Source organism: Eriocheir sinensis, chromosome 34 (assembly GCF_024679095.1).
Source record: "Eriocheir sinensis breed Jianghai 21 chromosome 34, ASM2467909v1, whole genome shotgun sequence".
In the NCBI taxonomy this organism is placed as follows: domain Eukaryota; kingdom Metazoa; phylum Arthropoda; class Malacostraca; order Decapoda; family Varunidae; genus Eriocheir; species Eriocheir sinensis.
Genome location: NC_066542.1, coordinates 18,004,344 through 18,026,698, shown reverse-complemented (window position 1 = coordinate 18,026,698; position 22,355 = coordinate 18,004,344). Strand labels below are relative to the sequence as shown.

Sequence of the window (22,355 nt, the reverse complement as noted above, 5' to 3'; positions counted from 1 at the left end):
AATATTTAAATTCATTTGTCTGTTTCAATCTTCTGCCATCCTCCGATGTTACACTTATTTCTTCATGCCCTTCCCTACTGCTTACCATTACCTCCGTCTTTTGTGTGTTTACTTTCATTCCCTTTCTCTCCAGGTTACCTTTCCATATCAAATATCTCTGCTGTAGGTCTTCCTCTGTATCCGCAATGATGGCTAGGTCGTCGGCGAATAACAACTCCCACAGGTCATCATTTTCCCTTTTGTCCATTGTTATTGTGTCCAACACAGTAAGAAACAGAAAAGGACTCAAAGCTGATCCCTGATGGAGTCCTACTTCAACTAAGAAAGACTCTGTTTCTCCATACTTCGTCTGCACTGTTGTTTTAGCTCCCTCATACATCATCCTCACCAATCTTATCAGCTTTTCTGGCACTCCTCTCTTTCTCAAGCTCCAATACAATACTTCTCTAGGCACTCTATCATAAGCTTTCTCCAAGTCCACAAAACACCAATACACTTTTCTGTTTCCTTCTAGAGATTTTTCGTGTATCTGCCTTACAATAAATGTTGCATCCACAGTGCTCGATCCAGTCATGAATCCGAATTGTTGATTGTGAATTTTGACCAACTCTCTCAGTCTACCTTCTATCACTCTTTCTAGTATTTTCAGGACATGCTCCAACAACTTAATACCTCTGTAGTTTTCACAGCTCAATATATCTCCCTTCTGCTTGTACAACTTAACTATTTTACTTTCTTTCCAATCTTCAGGCATTTTCTCTGTACTCCAGATCTTTTCTAACAATGAGTATGTCCACTCCGGACCAAGTTCTTCTAATGTTTAATCAGTACTAGTGTTACCTCAGATTTCCCTCCTGCCTTGTTAGTCATCCCCTTTCTTATGGCTTTGTCCACTTCCTCTATACTAATGTTTAATATTGGACCTTCAACTGGTAATGCTTCACTTAGTTCTTCATATTCATTTTCCGTGTTTAACAGGTTTGAGAAATACTCCTGCCATCTTCTTTTTATGTCATCGTCTTCTATAAGAATGTCTCCGTTTCCGTTCTTTATTATTCCTATTTCACCAACATCTTTCCTCGTTTCCTTTCTTGCCTTCGCTACTCTGTATATAATCTTCTCTCCTTCTGGTGTATCCAACTTCTCATACCAATCTCTGTACGTATTTCTCTTTGCCATAGCTACTACTTTTTTTGCCTTCCTCTTTGCTTGTCTGTAACTTTCTTTTATGGTGTCATTCTCATTTTCCTTCATTTGTTGCAGTGCTAGCTTCTTATCTTTTATAGCTGCTTTAACTTCATCATTCCACCACCATGTATCTTTCTCTACTCTTTGTTTTCCACTAGTTTTTCCACATACTTCTGTTGCTGTTGTTACCAATATATCTTTCATATCTGTCCCCACATCATCTACTCTTTCTGGAAAGCTGCCATTTCTGTACCTTTCCCTGAGGGTTCCTTCCACTTTGTTTCTAAACTCAGTCTTCTTTTCACCTTTAAGCTCCCAGACTTTGATCTTCCTCTTTCTTTCTTCCTGCCTTCTCTTCCCTCCACCTTTCATCCTTAAATCTGCTACCAATAGCCTATGCTGCGTCACTACTGGTTCTCCAGGTATAACTTTGCAATCCATTACTAGTCTTCTGTTTTCTTTTCTAATCATGATATAATCAATATGTGTCTCATTCTGTCCACTTTTATAGGTACGTAAATGGTTTCGTCTCTTCTTGAACCAAGTGTTTAGTATAATAAATTCTGCAGCCTCTGCCCATTCCAATAATCGCTCTCCTTCTACATTTCGTCTTCCGAATCCCATTCCAATAATCGCTCTCCTTCTACATTTCGTCTTCCGAATCCCATTCCAATAATCGCTCTCCTTCTACATTTCGTCTTCCGAATCCCATTCCACCATGAACTCCTTCATACCCATCGCGGTCGTGTGTACCACCATCATCACTATCTATTTATTTATATTTTTTCGCCAAGTTTAACAGCAAGGAACAAACTCCCTTCACTCGGCAGTCAGTCTTCAGAGTCAAGGTCACACCGGCAAAACACGGGACTGCCTTTTTCTCATCAGCTTTGTCGCGGTACTTAGCCACGCTAGGCTCTGAAACACACCAGACAGCAGGAGCAGGGCAGGCAGGGGGAGCAGGAGTCTGGGTTTGGGCGCAGAAGGGGAGGGCGTTGACGTAGCATTGGCTGGTGTGTACTCCATGCACCGGGACTGTTCGTGTTGTTTTGGTGATTTTTAGTAGGGGTAAGTGTGGCGCAGAGAGAGAGAGAGAGAGAGAGAGAGAGAGAGAGAGAGAGAGAGGCGTGTCTTGGCATGCCTATATACTTTTTTGTCTTGTCAATCAACTTCTCTTGCTGTTAATGTTGTTGATGTTATATTATTATTATTATTATTATTATTATTATTATTATTATTATTATTATTATTATTATTATTATTATTATTATTATTATTATCATCATTATTATTGGTGGTAGTTGTGGTTGGAAAAGGAAAAAAATATATTGCTCCTCTGCCAGACACGTGTGTGTGTGTGTGTGTGTGTGTGTGTTAGCGCATACAGGAAGCACCCCTCCACCCATCAACAACAAAAACAACACCAAACACACACACACACACACACACACACACACACACACACACACACACACACACACACACACACACACACACAACATCCGCTGCATAAATAAAGCCGTAAAATTCTAATCATTCACGCTTCTCTGAGAGAGAGAGAGAGAGAGAGAGAGAGAGAGAGAGAGAGAGAGAGAGAGAGAGAGAGAGAGAGAGAGAGAGAGGTGTCAGCGGGCAGGACCATCAAAGGCTTGTTTATTGTTGTTCCGCGGCGCCTTTCCGTGATTTATTGGGCATCATTAGAACGAAATTAACAACAACAACAACAACAACTTTATGAGGATTAGGAGGAGGAAGAAGAGAGAGAGAGAGAGAGGTGGGGGGGGTAAAAGGACGAGAATAAAATTTAATGTGAAGACGAAAAAAAGCAGGAGGAGGAGGAGTAAGGGCAATAGTAGTAGTAGTAGTAGTAGTAGTAGTAGTAGTAGTAACATTAGTAGTAAGAAACATAGAAACATGGACGGGCAGGCAGCAGAAAGCCTATTGGCTTATTACGAGGTTGCCTGCTTTCAGTGATTTAATCAATCAGTCAGCCATAGGAGTGGCTTACGGGAATGATTAAAGCACTTGTGTACGTACTCGTGGGTACGTTTAGTTCACTCCCGACGCAGCAAAGTGACGTTCAATGCGATTTTTAAAGGTGTTGATTGCTTTCGCGCTAATCACTCCTGCAGGAAGATTGTTCCAGTGGCGATCGACTCTGTTCGAAAAATAATTCCTGCTGATATCCGTAAAGCATCGCTTGGCTTGAATTGTTTTACCGTTGTTTCCTGTTCGCTGGTTAGTTTGTTAAAGCCCGTCCAGACGAAGGGCAGTTGCCCCCCGTGCAAACACTGTTACCATATCATTCTGAGCATCGGGATGACGTCATAAACACAGAAACGAAGGAAACAGATCTTGCAACAAACAGTGCTACCAGACGTTGCTGTGTGCTACAGTCTCTACTCCGTTCACCGGGCAAAGACTGGCGGGCAAACTTGTGTCCACACTTGGGGCAGTTGCCCGCCGGGCACTGCCCGTTGATCGTGTATTCCTCGCTTGTTTAGCAGGGTTACCAGGTCGAACAGTTGGTGGAGGGTTTTTGCCACTGCCAGGCGCACATAGCAGACCGGGCACTCCAGGGCAGGCAGCGGCCGATAGCACAACCGGACTGAGAGTAGCACATGGGCTACAGCAAGGGTGCTGTCTATATAGGTCAATTAATTGCACGGTGACTGCCCTTGACCACACCTGTTCTTTGCCAAATAGGACAGACATGTTCTCCCGTCAAGTGTACAGTGGAAATCTGAATCTGACTGCAAGGGAGTTCCGCAGGTTAACCTCGTGTGTCTGGCAACATGCTCTCTTTATGCCAACCATCAAACCCGCAGGCATTGCCTCGCCCACGGGCAGGGGCACTTGATGATTTGCCCATAGTTTTCCCGCTTCTGACGTCATCAGTTCCTCGCTCCCACCATCAAAACAGTTGAAGCAGTATAATATCTGGTAACAGTGTTTGCACGGCGGGCAACTGCCCCTCGTCTGGACGGGGCTTTAGGTGGAGTTTGAAGTGATCAACATTGGTGAATTTGTTCATGTACTTGAAGACTTGCATCAGGTCTCCCCGCAGTCGTCTCTTTTCCAACGTTAAGAGGTTGAATCGCTTGAGTCGTTCTTCGTAAGGCTGCGTTCTCAATGATGGTATCATTTTCGTAGCGCGACGCTGTACTCTCGAGTAATTCAATGTCTTTCTTGTAATCGGGTGACCAGTATTGCACGGCGTATTCCAGGTGGGGTCTTGCCAGCGAGTTATATAAGGATAATATTACTTCCGGCGTCTTGTATTCGAAATTCCTCGCTGTGAACCCGAAGAGGAGGAGGGGGAGGAGGAGGAGGTGAAAAATTAAGAAGAGGAATAAGCGGAAGACAAGAAGCAGGATGAGGCGTATAAACAGTAGTAGTAGTAGTAGGAGGAGGAGGAGGAGGTGGTGGTGGAGGGGGTTATTAATGGGATTAATTAGGCCCCCTCTCCCCCCCTTTGACATATTATACATGGATGATTAATGCAGGTGTGTGTGTGTGTGTGTGTGTGTGTGTGTGTGTGTGTGTGTGTGTGTGTGTGTGCACGCGCGTGTGTGAGTGTGCGTGTGCGTGGAGATTGATAATGTCATGACCGGGAGACACTCATCATACACATTATAGTGAGCTGGTTGATTTATTGTTGTTGTTGTTATTGTTGTTGCTAGCTCAGTGGTCACGTTTCCCAGACCCTTTCCTGACTCACCTTCCAGTCAGTTAGCCAATCAGTCAGCCAGTCAGTCAGCTAGATAGACAGACAGATAGACAGCCCCTCAGCCTGTGTCGTATTCTGTTTACAATTATTCTGTTTTAACTTTGTTTCGCCTCATTTTACCGTAAATAAATGGCACAGGGAATGAAGTCGTGATACAGTATAAAAAGAAACACGTATAAACACATATTCTCAAACATTTCGGGGCCCACACACCCACATTCAATAAAGCTTTCGTAGAGGTAGTGTTGGTCATATACATAGGTAGTCTCATGAGCCTAGTAATAATTTGACAAAGCTTCTGCATCATGAGAACCCGACTAACCTCCTTTGTGGCCTTTGAAAATAGTGGTTGTGAGAGCGAAAGCGTCTAAAAATACGGGTCGTAGTGTGTTCGGGAGGGGAAGTCTCCCACTCCCTTGTACCATGTCTGAAAGGTATATAGGAAGGTTCCCCCTCCCTAGTGTCATGAAATTCAGTTATCGCCATCAATAACTCACTCCTCCTCCTCCTCGTCCTCCTTCTAATCCCTTAACTCCTCTCGCTCCTACTCGTACCCCTCCTCCTCCATGTTCTTCCCCCTCCTGGTCCTCATATACACGATTACGTACGGAGTTATGGTCGTTTTCTTAGTGATAACGTGCCCCAGACCCCTCATGGAAGGTGGTTCATAGTTACGTCGATATAGTAGTTCCAGGAAAGCGGCGCCACTAGTGTCTACCATCAGCTCACCCTGCGAAGTAAAAGAGTAAGGAGAAGTTGGATTGTAATGGCTCTTGTGTTGAGGAACTTTCCCTACATTATCATTAGCAGCAGAAATCCTCATCACAGTGAAAGTCAATAAAGGAGTTCATTTTGTTTTGTAGAAAGTCTCATTGTAAGGGATAAATGGTATGGAAGGAGGGAGGGAGAGAGTGCGTGGTGCCATTCTCTTACACCTTGTTATATTTCGGCCGTCCTCCTCCTCCTAATCCTTTTCTTCTTGTTCTTGTACTTGATATTCTAATTTTGTTCTGTTCTTGTTCTGTTATTTTTTTTCTTAGCAATTGGAAGATGGAAGCAGTAGTAACGTATCGTCTCAGCTCTGTCTTAAACACTCTAGAAATACGAGTTCATAAATTGGTTAAAAAATTAGGAGACCCACAGCTCTTCCCTTCCTTCTTTCCCTTTCCTTTCCTCCTCCTCCCCTTGCTACCTTCCTTCCTTCCTCTCTTTCTCGTAACTTTATTATCACTATTTGGGGGATCGCTTCTTCACAAATTGATGACTGAATTCCTGGGGCGGCTTTAGGCACACAGCTCTTCTTCCCTTCCTTCTCTCCCTTTCTCCTTTCCTCCTCCTTCCCATGCACCTTCCTCTTCCTCTCTCTCTCTCTCGTAACCTAACCAGGCGGCGGAAAACACTTAGGTTGGTATCAGAAGACACTTTCGCCTCTCACTTCAACTATTTCTAAAGATCAAAGAGGGGATCAATTGGCTTCTAATGAGTGTTTTTTAGCTTCATGATACATAAGAATAGTCAAACTACCATCAGGGTCAGGAAACTACCCCTAGAAATGCCACAAACTCCTTCGAAAGCCTTGTCAAATACGTGAACTTGGGCGACGAAATGTTTAAAAATACGACCCTTACGCTTTCATAATGCATACAACATACAGGTCGCGAGGATAATGCTTCATGCAAAAACCAGGGCGCTGTATAAGGAAACTCTGAAAACCGCAACACTACATCAACTCTAGTTCAAAAGGGTTTCATCGTATAAAAGTTAACTCGTTTGTTCCCTCAGGGTTCATTTTTATTTTTATTTTATTCCCGTGCAAGTCAAGCGAGCGAGTGAGTGAGTGAGTGTTCTCAAAAAATGTTGCTTGATTGTTACCTCCTGGAGTTCTAAAGCCCCGCATGCATACCTTCCTTCGTTCTTGGTCTGTTTCCTCTACTTTCCTTCCTTCCGCTAACCTTCCGCTCTACTAACCCGGGCAGGAGACAACAATGCGAGGGGAGGGGGCAGGGAGAGAGGAGGAATCAGTGGTTGTGATGAGTGGAGAAAGGAAGAACAAGTGTTAATAGCACAAAAACTGTTCTAGATCGGCATCGCATGACCCTCCAACACCCCCCCAACAATTTATATTATGCAACTAGGGGTCTAAAATGGAAAATGCTGAAAAGTAAAGATGGCGCCACTATAAACACTTGACTGCGCCACAACGGGCTGGGTCCGACCTTCAAGCCCTACTTTGATGGCCTACCGGCGCCACAAGCCAAGACGTAAAAAAAAAAAAAAGAAAGAAACAGCTGACTTTGTTTTTTAATGCCATGTTGTAGGGTTCATCAGGGCTAACAAATGTTATTATACAATGTCATGTCTACAATGCATGGGTAAGCCAGGAAAACAACTTGAAGAGAATAACAACAACAACACTAAGATGGACAATCTGATGATCGGTGTCAGCGACGCCGATAAAAATATGATGTGGTGTGTAAATGCTGTATTTGTGATGACGTAACATTAGGACATTGTGACAGTATCCGTTCTGTGTGTGTGTGTGTGTGTGTGTGTGTGTGTGTGTGTGTGTGTGTGTGTGTGTGTTCTGTTCATGTAAGCTAAGTTCTTCTTGTCGACTAACAAGTGCTAGATAACTAACCAATCAACTTGCTAACTGTGTGTGTCCGTCTTTTAAACAATAGAAGAAGCGAAAAAGACACAATTAACTTCCTGCCCGAGGTGTCTTCATACTCTCCTCTAGAATCGTTGTCTTAAATGTCAGGAAAACGTTAGCATCTTGAAACGTTCGGTCGGCCGGTCGGTGGGGCGCGGCAAGGGAAGCGTCTCGACGGAACCCAGCTAATAGTCATGAGGTAGGGAAGCTGCTTGGGGCGATGATGCCTTCGCCTAACCTTCACTGAGCGGAAACTCATATCGGTGCTTATCTCTGTGTTATTGTCAGTGGCGCCCCTTCTCTCAACACCATGGGACATGAGTTAATACGAAGGCATATCAGACTGTTGTGTTGCATTGGTAGACTTTCTCTCAGTCCATCCACGGCTGCCGCATCATAACAGATACACAGCGACAGGTAAATATTTAAATGTTAACTATCTTTACGGGGACAGATCAGGCTGACTCGTGTATCATTCAAATATGTTCGCGAAGTAAGGAAAATACATGTTAAGTGTAATATTTCTGTGCTAATCCAGTCACGAGTTCTACGTAGCTTTATATGGCTGATGCACTGGACAGGTTTTAAGAGGGTGCGGGGGCTGCAGGTGGCGAGTCACGAGTATGAAAGGGGGGAGGGTTCAGGTCTCTCTCTCTCTCTCTCTCTCTCTCTCTCTCTCTCTCTCTCTCTCTCTCTCTCTCTCTCTCTCTCTCTCTCTCTCTCTCTCTCTCTCTCTCTCTCTCTCTCTCTCTCTCTCTCTCTCTCTCTCTCTCTCTCTCTGTCTCTCTCTCTCTCTCTCTCTCTCTCTCTCTCTCTCTCTCTCTCTCTCTCTCTCTCTCTCTCTCTCTCTCTCTCTCTCTCTCTCTCTCTCTCTCTCTCTCTCTCTCTCTCTCTCTCTCTCAGAAGAAGAAGAAGAAGAAGAATGGGGATGCTTATTATTCTACGGTTTAATCATATATAAAGAGGATGTTATGTAATTATGCTTAGAGAGAGAGAGAGAGAGAGAGAGAGAGAGAGAGAGAGAGAGAGAGTGTGTGTGTGTGTGAGTGTGTGTGTGTGTGTGTGTGTGTGTGTGTGTGTGTGTGTGTGTGTGTGCTCACTTGAGGGTTGGTTGCATAACACCCCGTACTAGCTTACTTCCACTGCGTTACTCCAAGTCTAAACCTTCCACGAACACTAGGCGTCGCTTGAAGTCCCTTGCGCTGCTGACAGGCTTCTGATCCGCCATATTAACAAACTTGTATGAAGCGCAGGGAGGGACGAGGTACACGAGGGGGAGTGAGTGATGTTCGAGGTATGAGAGGGAGAGACTGAGGTTGGCAGGCGGGCTTGCTGGCTACAAAGGGAGTGTTGAGAAGCTCGGCACAGTCTGTGGTGCGAGCTGTTCAGTAAGGGACACGGCCACAAGCTGGTTACTCCTCTACCTATCGTGTAACCTAAGCGTGAGATTATTGTGGTTCCATTCTCAAAGGTGACATAATGGCTAGCTGCTGCATCCCCTTCCGTTATTCAACTTCATTCATCAGCTCCTTGAAATAGCCACACACGCATTGTTTGTCTCTAGCGGCCTTTTGCCCTTTCACATGCATGCCCTTTTCACCATATCATATCCTGACCTTTCATCTACTCTTATTTTCCTGTTTTTCTGCTTCTGTTTCTTTCTTCATCGTCATACGTTTCAGTTTCCTATACCAACATCTTACTCATCGTACCACACTTAACAAGCTTCTTTCCTTGTTTGTTTAATCCTAAATCGTGTTCTTTCATTTATTTTTTTCCTGTATTACTGCGTTCTATTTTCTTCTTTATTATTATTCCTCTCACTCATTCTCCTGCCTGCATATTCCTCGATTCCCTCATCTTACCACATCTCACAATCCTCCTTCCTTGTTCACATTTCATCGTGAAGTCTGTTCTTTCTACTACTTTTCTTGTTTTACTTTCGTTTTTTTTCTTTATTTTACCTTTGACTCAGTTTCCTCCTCCTTTACCCTTGTCTTTTTCCTTGTTCAGTGCACCTTCTTTTCTCTTTCTTTTTTCACTGCACCTCTACATTCTCTTTCCTCTTTCCTTGTTCAATGCAACTCTACCCTCTTCTCTCCTTTTTCCTGGTTCAACTCAGTCCTCTTTCCTTGTTCAGTGCACCGCTACCCTCTTCTCTTCCCTTCCTCAACAGACGAAGAACAAAACCCCACCTCGTTCTCTTTGCCACTCCAGTGAATCACGAAAAAGAAAGCTTGTTGGTGGTGCTCCTCGCGGCTCTCTTCACCAAGTGTGGAAAACTGTTCTCGTTGAGTTTCCAGGTCACAGCTCGCCACGGCAGTCTGGTGAGGTGATTTTTTATTCTCCTCTTCATTTTCCTTGCTCCCCGGACTTACACAGTCTGAAACATCCTTGCCCACCCTCAAATAAAGGCTAAATCGAGTGTTTTGAGACGCTTCGAGGTTACAAATCGTGCTAGCTGCGTTTTTTTTCTTTATTTTTCATTTTCTTCATATTCCTTCCTCCCCGGACTTGCACTATCTGAAACATCCTTGCCCGCCTACAAGTACCGGTTTAATCGAGTGTTTTGAGACGCTTCGAGGTTACAAGTCGGGCTAGCTGATTCTTTTTTTTCTTCTTTTACTAATTCTTCTCATTTTCCTTCCTCCCCGGACGTGCACTGCCTGAAACATCCTTTTCCGCCCACAAACAAGAGTTGAATTGGTGATGCTGTTTTGAAATGCTTCGAGGTTACAAGTCGTGCTAGCTGCGTTTCTTTTCGTCATTCTGTCCCTTTGCGTTTATTTTTCTCCGGAGTCGCAGATTATCTGAAGCATCCTCTCTCGACCACAAATAAGGGTTGAATCGGCGTGTTATTTTTTAATGCTCGGTGGTTACAAGTCATGTTAGCTGCGTTTCTTTTTTCTTTATTATTCTTTCTTTTTATTTCCCTTGCTCTCTGGACGCACACAGCATTTGAAACATCTTCTCTCGACCACAAATAAGGGTTGAATCGTTGCGTTATTTTGAAATGCTCGGCGGTTACAAGTCCGACTAGTTACGTTTCTTATTCTTTTATATTTTTCATTATTTCCGGACTCGCACGCTATCTGTAACAACCTCGCTCGCCCAAGGGTCAAATCGGCTTGTTATTTTGAAATGCTCCGAGATTACAAGTCGTGATAGTTGCGTTAATTTTTCTTTATTATTCTTTCCTTTTCCTTTTATTTTTCTCCGGACTCGCACACTGTCTGAAACATCCACGCTCGCCCACAAACAAGGGTCAAATCCGCGTGTTATTTTGAAATGCTTCGAGGTTGCAAGTCGTGCAAGCTGCGTTTCTTTCCTTCAACTTTTCTTTCTCCTTATTTTCTTTCTAGATTCACTGATCCACAAACAAGAGCTAAGTTGGCTTGTTATTTTGAATCGCTTCCAGGTACGAGTTTATATACCTTTCTTTTTCTAATACCAACGCGCAACACGGCGGCGTCCACACTCTTCCTTGTTTCTTTATTTTCCTCTCTTTCCAGGCTTGCGTCTCCATAACACACTCGCCCACAAACACAAGTTAAACTGGCTTGGCGTGTTATTTTGATAGGTTTCCAGGTCCCATTTTTATTCACACCAACAGCGTTCATGTTCCTTTCTTTCTTTTCTCATCTCCTCAGACTCACCTTATCTTAAACTCCTTCACCCACAAACAAAGGTTCAATAGACGTATTATTTTAAAACGCTCTTAGGTATACAGGTTTATATTCCCACTTTCTCTAACACCGACGCTAAACACAACGGCACGTCTGTGTTCCTTCTTTTTCTCTCTTCTTTTTCCTTTCCCCTCAGACTCGTACTATCTAAAATATCCTCGGCCGCGAATAACTGCTGAATCCGTACGTTAGTTTGCAGTGCTCGGGGCGGCGGGTACAAGGTTGCGTTCCTCTCTCTGTTATCTAAATGGGGCAGGGAACCGTGTGACCCCCGCGGCGGCATCGGTTGTTATGACTCGTTTCAGTCCACGGACCACACCAGCCCGATAAAAATAATAAAATGTGAACCGTTTCCTTTCTGAGAACTGATAAAAAAAAAGTACTCAACATTTTTTTTGGGGTAATTGATAAATAGTACACAGCGATATTTTTTGAGTTACTAAAAATAGACTTCGAACAGGATTTTGAGATTTAGACTGGATAGTTATTTTTTTTTTCCTGAAATGTGATGAACTTTTATTCACACGGAAGAGATTTTTATTCCTTTCTCATTAACTAGCTTTTCAATGTTTGGAGTTGTGCGTCACTTTTATCTATCCTTTATCACTGAATCTCTCCATCAGTCAATCAGTCAATGGGGGCATACGCTGGGGGGTGCGTCGCCTCGCCCACCCTACGATCCGAGCGAAATAGGCATCGTAAAGAGAACCACTGGGGCATAGAAACTTAAAAGTCCGTATTAATAGACTCTGAGGGACTCACACATTGACTTTTGGTAAGGCTTCCGCAGAGGTTATGATGTTGATATTTCCATTGGTAGTTTTAAGAGCCTAGTGATAGCTTGACAAAGCGTCTACACCACGAACGTGAAAATAAAACCTCCCGAGAACTCGACTAATTTCCTTTGTGACCTTTGGAAATGTTGAATAATTTTGTTGTGAGAGCTGAAAGCGTCTGAATAATACGGGCCTTACTGACCTCTCTCTGCCTTTGTCTATACCACCAGCACCACCCCTGTACACAACCTTCCTTCCCTCCAGCCAGCCTTCCCTCCACCCTGCCTTCCCTCCACCCTTCCCTCCCTCCTCCAAGCCTCCTCGCCCAGGGCCTCGCAGCTCACGCGCTCCCCCTCTGTAAGTCTGAAGTCATGTTTTCTGCTTCAGCTATCTTGCAGTAACTGTGGTTTGTGCCAGATCTGCAGTTCCTCTCTCTCTCTCTCTCTCTCTCTCTCTCTCTCTCTCTCTCTCTCTCTCTCTCTCTCTCTCTCTCTCTCTCTCACACACACACACACACACACACACACACACACACACACACACACACACCTGCTCTGCTTGGATCGGCGACTCCCAAGTTGGAGGGTTCAAGGACGCGTCGCTTCACCCACTTTTTATTTTCCCCTCGTCGCACATGGCGTCTCTCTCTCTCTCTCTCTCTCTCTCTCTCTCTCTCTCTCTCTCTCTCTCTCTCTCTCTCATCGGCATATCTAATTTTATTCAATTTTTAGTTTTTGGTCCCATATATGATTTTATTTTTTTTACATCTGACTGTGATAGGCTTCGCCCTGTTAAATCTTTTTTGTTTTTATTTTGACTCAGCACTGTTGCTTTATGGTCTGTTACTTATTAGCTCTCTGTGCCTAAATTTAGTTTTTAACACGTCTGGCTAAACTTCATTGGCCACATTGTATGGGACTTTTGTTATAACTCTAATTGATTATATGATATATGTCAAGAATAACCATTGTAATAATGGAAATAAATTCTATTCCATTCTATTCTCTCTCTCTCTCTCTCTCTCTCTCTCTCTCTCTCTCTCTCTCTCTCTCTCTCTCTCTCTCTCTCTCTCTCTCTCTCCCTTCTCCCCTCCGTCGCTAGATAACACCAATCATTATTAAATTGGTTGGCATTTAACGTAATTATTATTATGATGATGATGATGATGATGATGATGATGAGGGGGAGGAGGAGGAAGAAAAGATTTAAACTTTCATATCAGGCGCCGGAAGATTCATTCTTTATTTATTCATTCTAGAGTTACTTATTTTTTACTGAAGGCCAATGAACCAATTAACGCCGTTCGCCTCCTTTACCTACTAGACAGACACAACAACAGATGCCGACCGTGTGTGTGTGTTTGTGTGTGTGTGTGTGTGTGTGTGTGTGTGTGTGTGTGTGTGTGTGTGTGTTACCCTTGACAGCGCAATAAACGTAAATACATTCAGACTGTCAGGCACGATTGGATCAAGTTGGGCCATATCAGTGTTGGTGAAGGCCGCCAGAGGTCAGAGTGTTGAGCAAGAGTCTGCCTGCCTTCTCCAGACACTCTCCCTCCTTTTCCCTGTTGCCTCCTCTCCTCTTTACTCTTGCATCCTTTCTCCTTTATTTTTGTCTCCTTTTTTCCTCCCTCTTGGCTCTTTATCCTTTGTTTCTCTTTCTTCTTGTTCCTCGCTTTTCCTCTCTACCCTCTTCTCTTTCCTCTTCCTTGTTGTTCCTCATGATTCTTCCTCCTGCCTCCTTATCCTTCTCGCTTTCTCTCATCTTTCTTCTTGTTCCTCGCGCTTCCTCTCTTCCCTCCTCATCCCTCTTGCCTCATCTCCTCTTCCCTCTTGTTCCTTGCGCATCCTCTCTCTCCTTCCTTTCCCTCTTGTCTCCTCTCCTCTCTTCTTTTGTTCCTCGCTCTTTCTCTCACTCGACCCCGTAATGTGAAGAGCTGGGTATACATGATCGCAGCTGCTTCTTCAGTAATAGATCCCCAAATACTAGGAGACAGGATATATGCACACCGGTCTTATTATCAGTACAGTTTTAGTATAGGTCAATAGGGTTGTGCTGTGCCAAACCGAAAACTGCCTTCCTTGATTTCGGGTAATATAAAAAAAATATAATAATAATAATAATAATAATAATAATAATAATAATAATAATAATAATAATAATAATAATAATGATAATAATAATAATAATAGTTTTATTTCGCCCATTGGCATATATAAAGAACAGGACAAATAAATGAACGAGAACAAAAATCGAGATACATATACACTTAAATAGATGACAGCTTTATAATTATATATGCGTGTGCACGGCACACTTATGCACAATCTACACGTACAGAAGGCCCAGCCACTCCCGCCGCATAGATCCACATACATAGGCCGAGCTCTGTCTGACGGAGGTGATGATGGAGTTCCCAGATTGTTCCACTCTACTCCTCATACTGTACGCGGCGTGGCGAGGCAGCACAGCATGACAGTTCATCCCGTGCCCGGTGAAGACCAGGGGATGAGCTAGTCCATCTAGGAAGCCCCAGAAGCCGCTTGAGGTTGTCGTTATGACAGACCCTAAGACGGTTCATGGAGGCAGCCCTATACCGCGACCACAGCGAGTTGCAGTAGAGAGAGTAGCAGTGGCTCCTGAATAACTCCAGCTTTACCTCCGTACTGCAGAAGGAGAATTTCCTCAGCAGCATGTTGCCAATGACTGTGAGCTTGGTGGTCTGCTTCTTGATGTCATCATCATCGGTCCGTTCCCTGTTGATGACATGGCCCAGGTATGTGAATCTATCCACAAATGTAAGTGCACTCCCACTTAGCCACGCTGATGTCTGGTAGTCCACCCTGAAGTGTGGCGGCGGCACTACCATGCATTCTGTCTTGGTGGTGTTGTAGACAATATTGTGCGTGGCAGCATACGTCTGACGCACTCCAATAAGGTCCTTCAGAGCCTCCACTGTGGGCACCGTCAGTACCATGTTATCAGCATAACTCAGCGAGCTGAAGCACCTATCATGTAAGTGGCAGCTTGTGCCTGTGTCACGCAGAGCGGCAGTGAGATCATCTGTGTAGACGTTGTACAGGTAGGGAGACAGGATCCCTCCCTGGATACCATTGGCTGTCTTAAATGACAGCGAAGTGGAAGCCCCCCATTTTACAGCAAATTCCTGGGTTGTGTACCAGTACATTAAGAGCTTGACAATGTACCCAGGAGTTCCCTTTACAAGCAGCTTATTAAACAGCTTCCAGTAGTTCACTCTGTCCAAACCTCGCACCACACACACTCCCATCCCAGCCATACCTTGCCTTGTTGCCGCCGCCGCCCCGCACATCCGCCGACACGACAGCTGTATAGTTAAGCCTCCCCGCGGCCTAGTTCTCGAGGCACAGCGCTATAATAAAAGTGGACAGCCGCGGCCCGGGAGTACTATTATAAGTGACTGTGTCGGGGCCAGGTGTGACTAGGCGACCGACCAACCCACCGACCGACCGACTCTCACAAAAGGTGGCTATTGTGGTCGAAGCCTGGTAGCAGCAGTAGTGGTAGTGGTGGTGGTAGTACAACAACAATAACAAAAGTAGTGTACAATCACAGCATCAGCTCACCGTCTAATCACTAAAACAATCAGCATTAAAAATAGCGGCAGCGACTACAGTAAACTCCCTTCCCAGCGGAGTCACAATAACTACAAGGAGGAGGAGGAGGAGGAGGAGGACGGGAAGTAAGTAAGAACGTACACACCGCAACCAACCATAGACCGTTACGTGGCCAATATTATCTTAACCGAGAGGAAAACGGACGGACGGGAAGTAAGTGGGCGAGGCGACGAACTGCGGGGAAAGGAAAGGATCGTGGCGGCTGAGTATACACAACGGGGAACTAACAGCTTTTATATAATAGGATCATTTAGTAAAACCTTTCCGTGCCCAAGTACACACATTTGACAAGGCTTTCGTAGGGGGGTCGGGCATTTCCAGGGTTAGTTTTATGACCCTGGTATTAGTTTGACCTTTCTTCTTTACCATGAACGAAAGAAAACACTCATTAGAATCAGATTAGTCTTCTGATGTGAGAGGCGGAAGCGTCTCAGAATACCGACCATTATAATTATGTGTCTTAGCTTGCAGCACTTCCACTTTGCTCTCTGTACCTCGTTGTATGTTACCAAGAGAGCGAGCTAGAGAGTCAGAGCCGTGTACCGTATCACCACACAGGCTCTTATTGTGAGAGAAAGTCGTGTACCGTATCGCCAGGATCTTAGGCGTGTCACCATTGCGTTGTCTGGCGGTAGTTGCGCAATAGTTCTTTCTTTTATGAGACCCGCCCCACATACACCGCCGGGGGCTTTGTGTGCTCGGTGGCGGAATGGTTGTTCTTTTGTTTGGTGCATAGTAACTGTGTACTGTTTGAAGAGAATAGTAGAAGTGATAATGAGTAATCCAACGATCCAATTTACGTAACTATCCAGTGGCACGTTGATTATGACTAACTTTGCTTAAACAGTACTTCTTATTACATGTCAATCAGAACTTTCCACTCTTCTAGCCGTAGGTAGTGGATTAACAAATGATGGTCCACAAATCTTTGCTAGTCCAAAATAACTGCTGTCAACCTTCGATAACATTTGAAATTAAAAGAACATTACCAAGTTATCGCCGTCACAGCAACATAGTACCCAAAGAAGGCGAGTGGCCCGTGGACTGAAACAATGCTAAGGCCTCCCTTTTGCGGTTTCCTTTACTATAACCAAACAGCCACCGCCTACCCATTCTATTCTTATTTTTATTTCTATTTTTAGTCCTTTTTCTTCCTATTTCTATTCCTATTTCTTTTTCCTCTTCTTGAGCGGTTGCTCTCCGCTGTTTCTCTGACTATTCTATTTCTATTCGTTTTCTTTTTCGTAGTCTTGAAGGTTGCTGTCCGCTGTTCTCTTAGGGGTGAGGAGTGAGTGTCCAGCGCCCGTCTCCATCGTGCCTGACCCCGGTGACACCCGCACGCAGGGCAGGTGCCGGTGGTGTCCCTTTAAGTAAGCAGCGCCGGGCCCCGCACCGCCACGCAGGGCTTAATGACGGCCTCAACACACCCTTGGGACCAGCCCCTTTTAAGCTACCTTTTTTTTTAGATGCTGAAAGCCTGAATGTCCCGTTACGATTTTCTCTTTTAATGAGCGAGCTGCGGCAAGAATGGAAAAAAGAAAGAGTAGATGATAATACCGGTCATACAGGGTTAAATAAATGAAAGTCATATGCTAGCTCTCAGTTCAGCATCAGCAGCAGTATAATAGTGGTAGAAGTAATAGTAGTAGTAACAGTAATAGTAGTAGTAGTAGCAATAGTAGTAGTAGTAGGAGGAGGAGAAGTGTCGTACAATTATTCTCATAATAATTTAACTCATTAATTGTGCAGACGTCGGAGAGGAAGGAAATTAAATCCAAGGCTAAGCCACGAGAAATTACATTAAACAACAATTCCACAGAGCCTCGGGCGGACAAAGGCTTAAGGTGCAGGCGCAGCTTTGCCAGCCAGCTCGGATAGGGATTACATTATTATTTCACGTATTCTTACAATAACCTAAGCTTCTGATCATACTTTTATATAACACTTTCAAAATGAACACGGTAGAATAATTTCCCCAAGAACAATAATTGCGTGATGGCATTCTGCGGGCCATGACTAAGCAGACTTGTCTATAATATGATCTCAGCCACGATCCGCGCCCCGTCTCCTGGGATCTGTTCCCTTCTCCTATAATTCCTTCCCCTTCTGTCTCTCTCCGGCATATGACCACAGATGTTGCGCCGACTAAACGAAACTTTCCAACTTTCCACGATCCGCGCTGACTGGCTGGCTGGAAAACCTGTACACACGGGCGGCGGGTGTTTGTATAGCGGAGTGGCCGAGAAGAGTCAAGACGCAACGGCACTCCTGGCGCTGCTAATAACAAGAACCAATGACTGCTGGCCGTATTTCTGGACCCGTATTCTCAAACGTATCGGCACCGCTGTTCGCCTGTTTGAAAAGCCTCTCGTAGAAGTCCTTGGGATATTGATGGACTGTATTGTGGTGCTAGTGCTATTTTTTTTTTTTTTACACAGCCTCTAACTCTTGAACGGGAAAAACACCCATAAAAAAACGGTTAATCATCAATGTGGCCATGGAAAATAGTAGTAATGGGAGGCTGATACATTTAAGGATATGGAACCTACACTGGAGTAATGCTTCCAGCGTCGTGAGTACTTATTGCGGGGAAGTACGGAGAATAATTACTGAAGGATTACGTGGTTAGTTTATCATCCACGGCTCAGCGACTCAGGGAGGTGCCAGTCTCCTGATCATACCACCACCACCACCATCGTTGCCACCAGATTCCCGCTTTTCTTACCCCGTCCTCCTCTCCCCCAGCACGTTTTTATGGCTTGCTCTTGCCCCTTCCCCCGTCCTCTCCTCCCCTCGTACGCCATATGCCCTTGTTCCCCTGTCCCCCTATCCCTTCAAGGTCATAATCACCCCTTTCCCCTCCTGCCCCCTTTCCCACTTACACTTCCGGGGAAAAAAGGGAATTTTACGGAGGTTTTACGGGAATTCGAATCCAATTTGTGGCCAAGAAAAAAATCAAGGCCGGATCTCGCCCGAAATTGTATTGTTAAACTGTGAACGATAATGCTTGTAGTGTGTGTGTGTGTGTGTGTGTGTGTGTGTGTGTGTGTGTGTGTGGACGGAAAACACAAGAAACGCGTGAAATTTCTGCTTCGTCATGGAGAAAGTAGGTGCTTGAGGGGACGAAGGTGCTCTCTCTCTCTCTCTCTCTCTCTCTCTCTCTCTCTCTCTCTCTCTCTCTCTCTCTCTCTCTCTCTCTCTCTCTCTCTCTCTCTCTCTCTCTCTCACATGTATAATAGGAAAACTGTGTCATTACTTCGAGAACCAGGAAGAGAAGAGCAGATTGAGCAGATGTAATAACACACACACACACACACACACACACACACACACACACACACACACACACACACACACACGTACCCTCCAACCCCTCTCCTCTCCGATATACAAGCTTGTGGTGGTGATGGTGTTGGTGGGTGTCCTTAGCCTACAAAAGCATGAACGTCTCCTAATACAGTTTACCTCCCTTAGTTACTCCGGTCTTAGTGTTCTCCCTCCCCTCCCTTGCCCGACTCCCTTCCCTCCCCTGTCTCCTCCCTGTCTGTCTAGCTCTACCACTATCTATCTACCTACCTACCTACCTACCTGTATATCTACTTACATTATTATATATATTGGAGGAAAGCAATTTGATGAACGGAGGGACTAGGGTAGTAGATGTTCTTGGTTGTGGTAGTGGAGGTTGTGGTGATGGTTGTTGAGCATATCGGGCATTGGGTCAGCTGGTAGGGAGGGAGGAGGGCAGTGGTGGTGAGGGAGGTGGTGGTGGTGACTGGGAGATGAAGAGCAGGGAAGTAAAGCAGCAATATCCTCTCAGTTGCTAAAATGGGAGTACCACCACCACCACCACCACTACTACTACTACTACTACTACTACGACTACTACTACTACTACTACTACTACTACTACTACTACTACTACTACTACTACTACTACTACTACTACTACTACTACTACTACTACTACTACTTTCAGATGTTAGACAGTTGTTAATCTAAAATAAACGGGATAAATTGGTCCTTTATGTTAAAGAGACAAGACACGTGTTTCCGGTCAACATTTTTTACATATTTTCCCCTCGTGATGGTGGTGGTGGTGGTGTGTGTGTGTGTGTGTGTCAATTAAGGCCAATATTATCATTAAATTTGTTTTGTCGATAATATCTTTGTTTTATACTTTTATCATAATATACTTTCTCTTTGCAATTATTGGTTTTAATCTCTCTCTCTCTCTCTCTCTCTCTCTCTCTCTCTCTCTCTCTCTCTCTCTCTCTCTCTCTCTCTCTCTCTCTCTCTCTCTCTCTCTCTCTCTCTCTCTCTCTCTCTCTCTCTCTCTCTCTCTCTCGTATATTAATTGATTTATCTTTATTTCAGGCGAGGAGGATCAGCGGAAGGAGAGAGAGGAGATAAAAGTCAACAGGTAAGACACACACACACACACACACACACACACACACACACACACACACACACACACACGTCACATTACCCTCCAACCCCTCTCTCCTCTCCTATATACAAGCTTGTGGTGGTGATGGTGGTGGCGGGTGTCTTGAGGCTACAAAAGCATGCACGTCTCCTAATACAGTTACCTCCCGTAGTTACTCCGGTCTCAGTGTTCTCCCTCCCCGTAGGTTCCCTTTAAATTAGCTCCTCTTCCCTCCCTTCCTCCCTTTCCCGACACCCTTCCCTCCCCTTCCCCGCTCCCTTTTGCATCAGTGGTTCTCAAACTCTGTTAGCCAATTTTACCTCCTGAAGTTTGTCGGTGCTGGCCAGATAACACTGACCCAGAATATAAGTTCAAGGAGTTATTATCTCTCCTATATCTATCTCTACCAATCTATCCATCTATTTACAGTAGGTCTATCTCTACCTCAAGAATCGTGCAACTTGAAAATTCCTATCGCCTACCCCAGTCTGAGAACCCCTGCCTTAGAATACTGACCCCCCCTTCCCGCCCCTTCCTCCCGGCTGGTGCTCGCCTCCTCGTATTGACTGTGTTCCCTCCTTGCAGTACGACCCTTAGCCCCTGGGTGCAGGGCAGCATGCATGCCCTAAGAGGTTCCCTGCCGAATCGCCGGCCGCTGGCCTTGTGGACGACTAGCGAGTTTCACCGTACGGTTCACGTGCTCGTTCTGTTGAGTGTGTGTGTGTGTGTGTGTGTGTGTGTGTGTGTGTGTGTAAGACCCTGTCTATAATCCAGTGGTTCCCAAAGTTTATCAAGGGCCTCCTCCTTAGTCTCCCAGGCCCGCACCCCTGTCCTCCCCCGCTTACACAGACATCATTTTGGTATCAAGACTTTTTGAACATTAAAATGTATTGTCATTTGGAACACTATAAAGAAACGTATCTATTTTACAATTAGAGTTTAATCTATGGAGCAAGTCTAATTACCAATAAGTACAGTTCTATGTTTATGTATAATGTGAGGAATTTATTTCACTACAAAAAGCCCTTCCACTTCTTGGATTTTAAAGCCCTTGCTGTCCCTTTTGCCCACACCGCCAACTTCGTCTTAGTAGCAAATCTAATTAATTAACAGCACGGATCAGTAGGGAAGAGCGGTGATGATTCGGACAGTGGGATTTTTTTTTTTCGCCTGTGGCGCCGGTAGGCTCTCTTGGTAGGGCCTGATGGTCGGCTCAGCCTGTTGTGACGCAGGCAAATGTTTATAGTGGCGCCATCTTTTCTTGGCTTATGCTGCCCCCCGGAGCTCATTCTTAATTCCCTTTGACAGTTCTAGGGTCCGGGTTGATAGGTGGTCTTCAGGACAGCATGTGGGTAGTCTTGGTCCACTCGGCGGTAACTGAAAAATCCCAGGTGGTAGCGGCGGACTCAAACCCACGTTGTCCATGACGTGATGAACCCGGGCCCCCACGCTAACCACTCAGCCACCGCTTCCGGATGTTCGGATGATCCGGACATTGCATTTTATGTAAAACGTATGGGACTGAGTGCCGTGAGATCTTGTGTGAATGTGCAAAACTTTGTTGCCTTGGCTGGCCCACGCGGGACAACGACGCCTTCAGCGCTGCACTTTTCGATGCAAGACAGTTTTTTTTTTTTTTCGCGCCTCCAATGTAATATTTTCAGGTTGAATCGAAGCTTCATGAATATGGCAAGTAGCGGATTGTGCATTATAATGATGAAGCAGTGATGCACGGCGAAGGTATTGGCTTAGAACATGATACCTCGCTCTCGTGCTAGAAGGGAGTGTGACCAGCCATTTATTTTTATAGATTCGTGATGATTCAGGCATTTTTTTTTCATTATTTTTATTAATTTTATATCGATTTAAGCGATATATGTGTTTCAACAATTATAAAAAAGGTTAATTTGGTTGATTTATATTCAGATGTCGTGCATGTGAATGAAGAAGGAAGCCTTAATACCATAATTCTTAAGATTTGTTCCTTTTTATTTTTTTCATATATAGGATATTTTTGTACATGCATAGATGTCTTGGAATTGATGATTTCTTGCTTATTACCTAATCAAACAAGCCATATTTAGATTGTGCCGAGTAATTGGAGTGTCCGCACTAACCCACCTCCCTGGCCGACACGGGGAGGGATATTTCGGACGATTTAGAAACTTGTCATCTACTGCTGACAACTGGAAATGGCTACGAGTGTAATGTTCTTAAACTAAAGAGTCAAATGA

At 44.7% G+C, this 22,355-nt stretch overlaps 1 protein-coding gene across 5 annotated transcripts in view; it reads left to right on the top strand.

Annotated features, from left to right (window-relative positions):
- Nucleotides 1-22,355, top strand: part of LOC127007167 (hexosaminidase D-like) — a 58,851-nt gene that overhangs the window by 29,273 nt on the left and 7,223 nt on the right. For 2 of the 5 annotated variants that reach the window (XM_050877880.1, XM_050877879.1), the window contains exons 4-5: nucleotides 20,067-20,112; nucleotides 20,707-20,807. In XM_050877880.1, the coding sequence (XP_050733837.1) occupies nucleotides 20,738-20,807 (70 nt within the window). In that variant the 5' untranslated portion in view covers nucleotides 20,067-20,112; nucleotides 20,707-20,737. Of the gene's footprint in view, nucleotides 1-7,620; nucleotides 7,989-20,066; nucleotides 20,113-20,706; nucleotides 20,808-22,355 lie in introns of those variants that run through there. The other 3 variants (XM_050877881.1, XM_050877883.1, XM_050877882.1) reach the window with 3 other exon arrangements.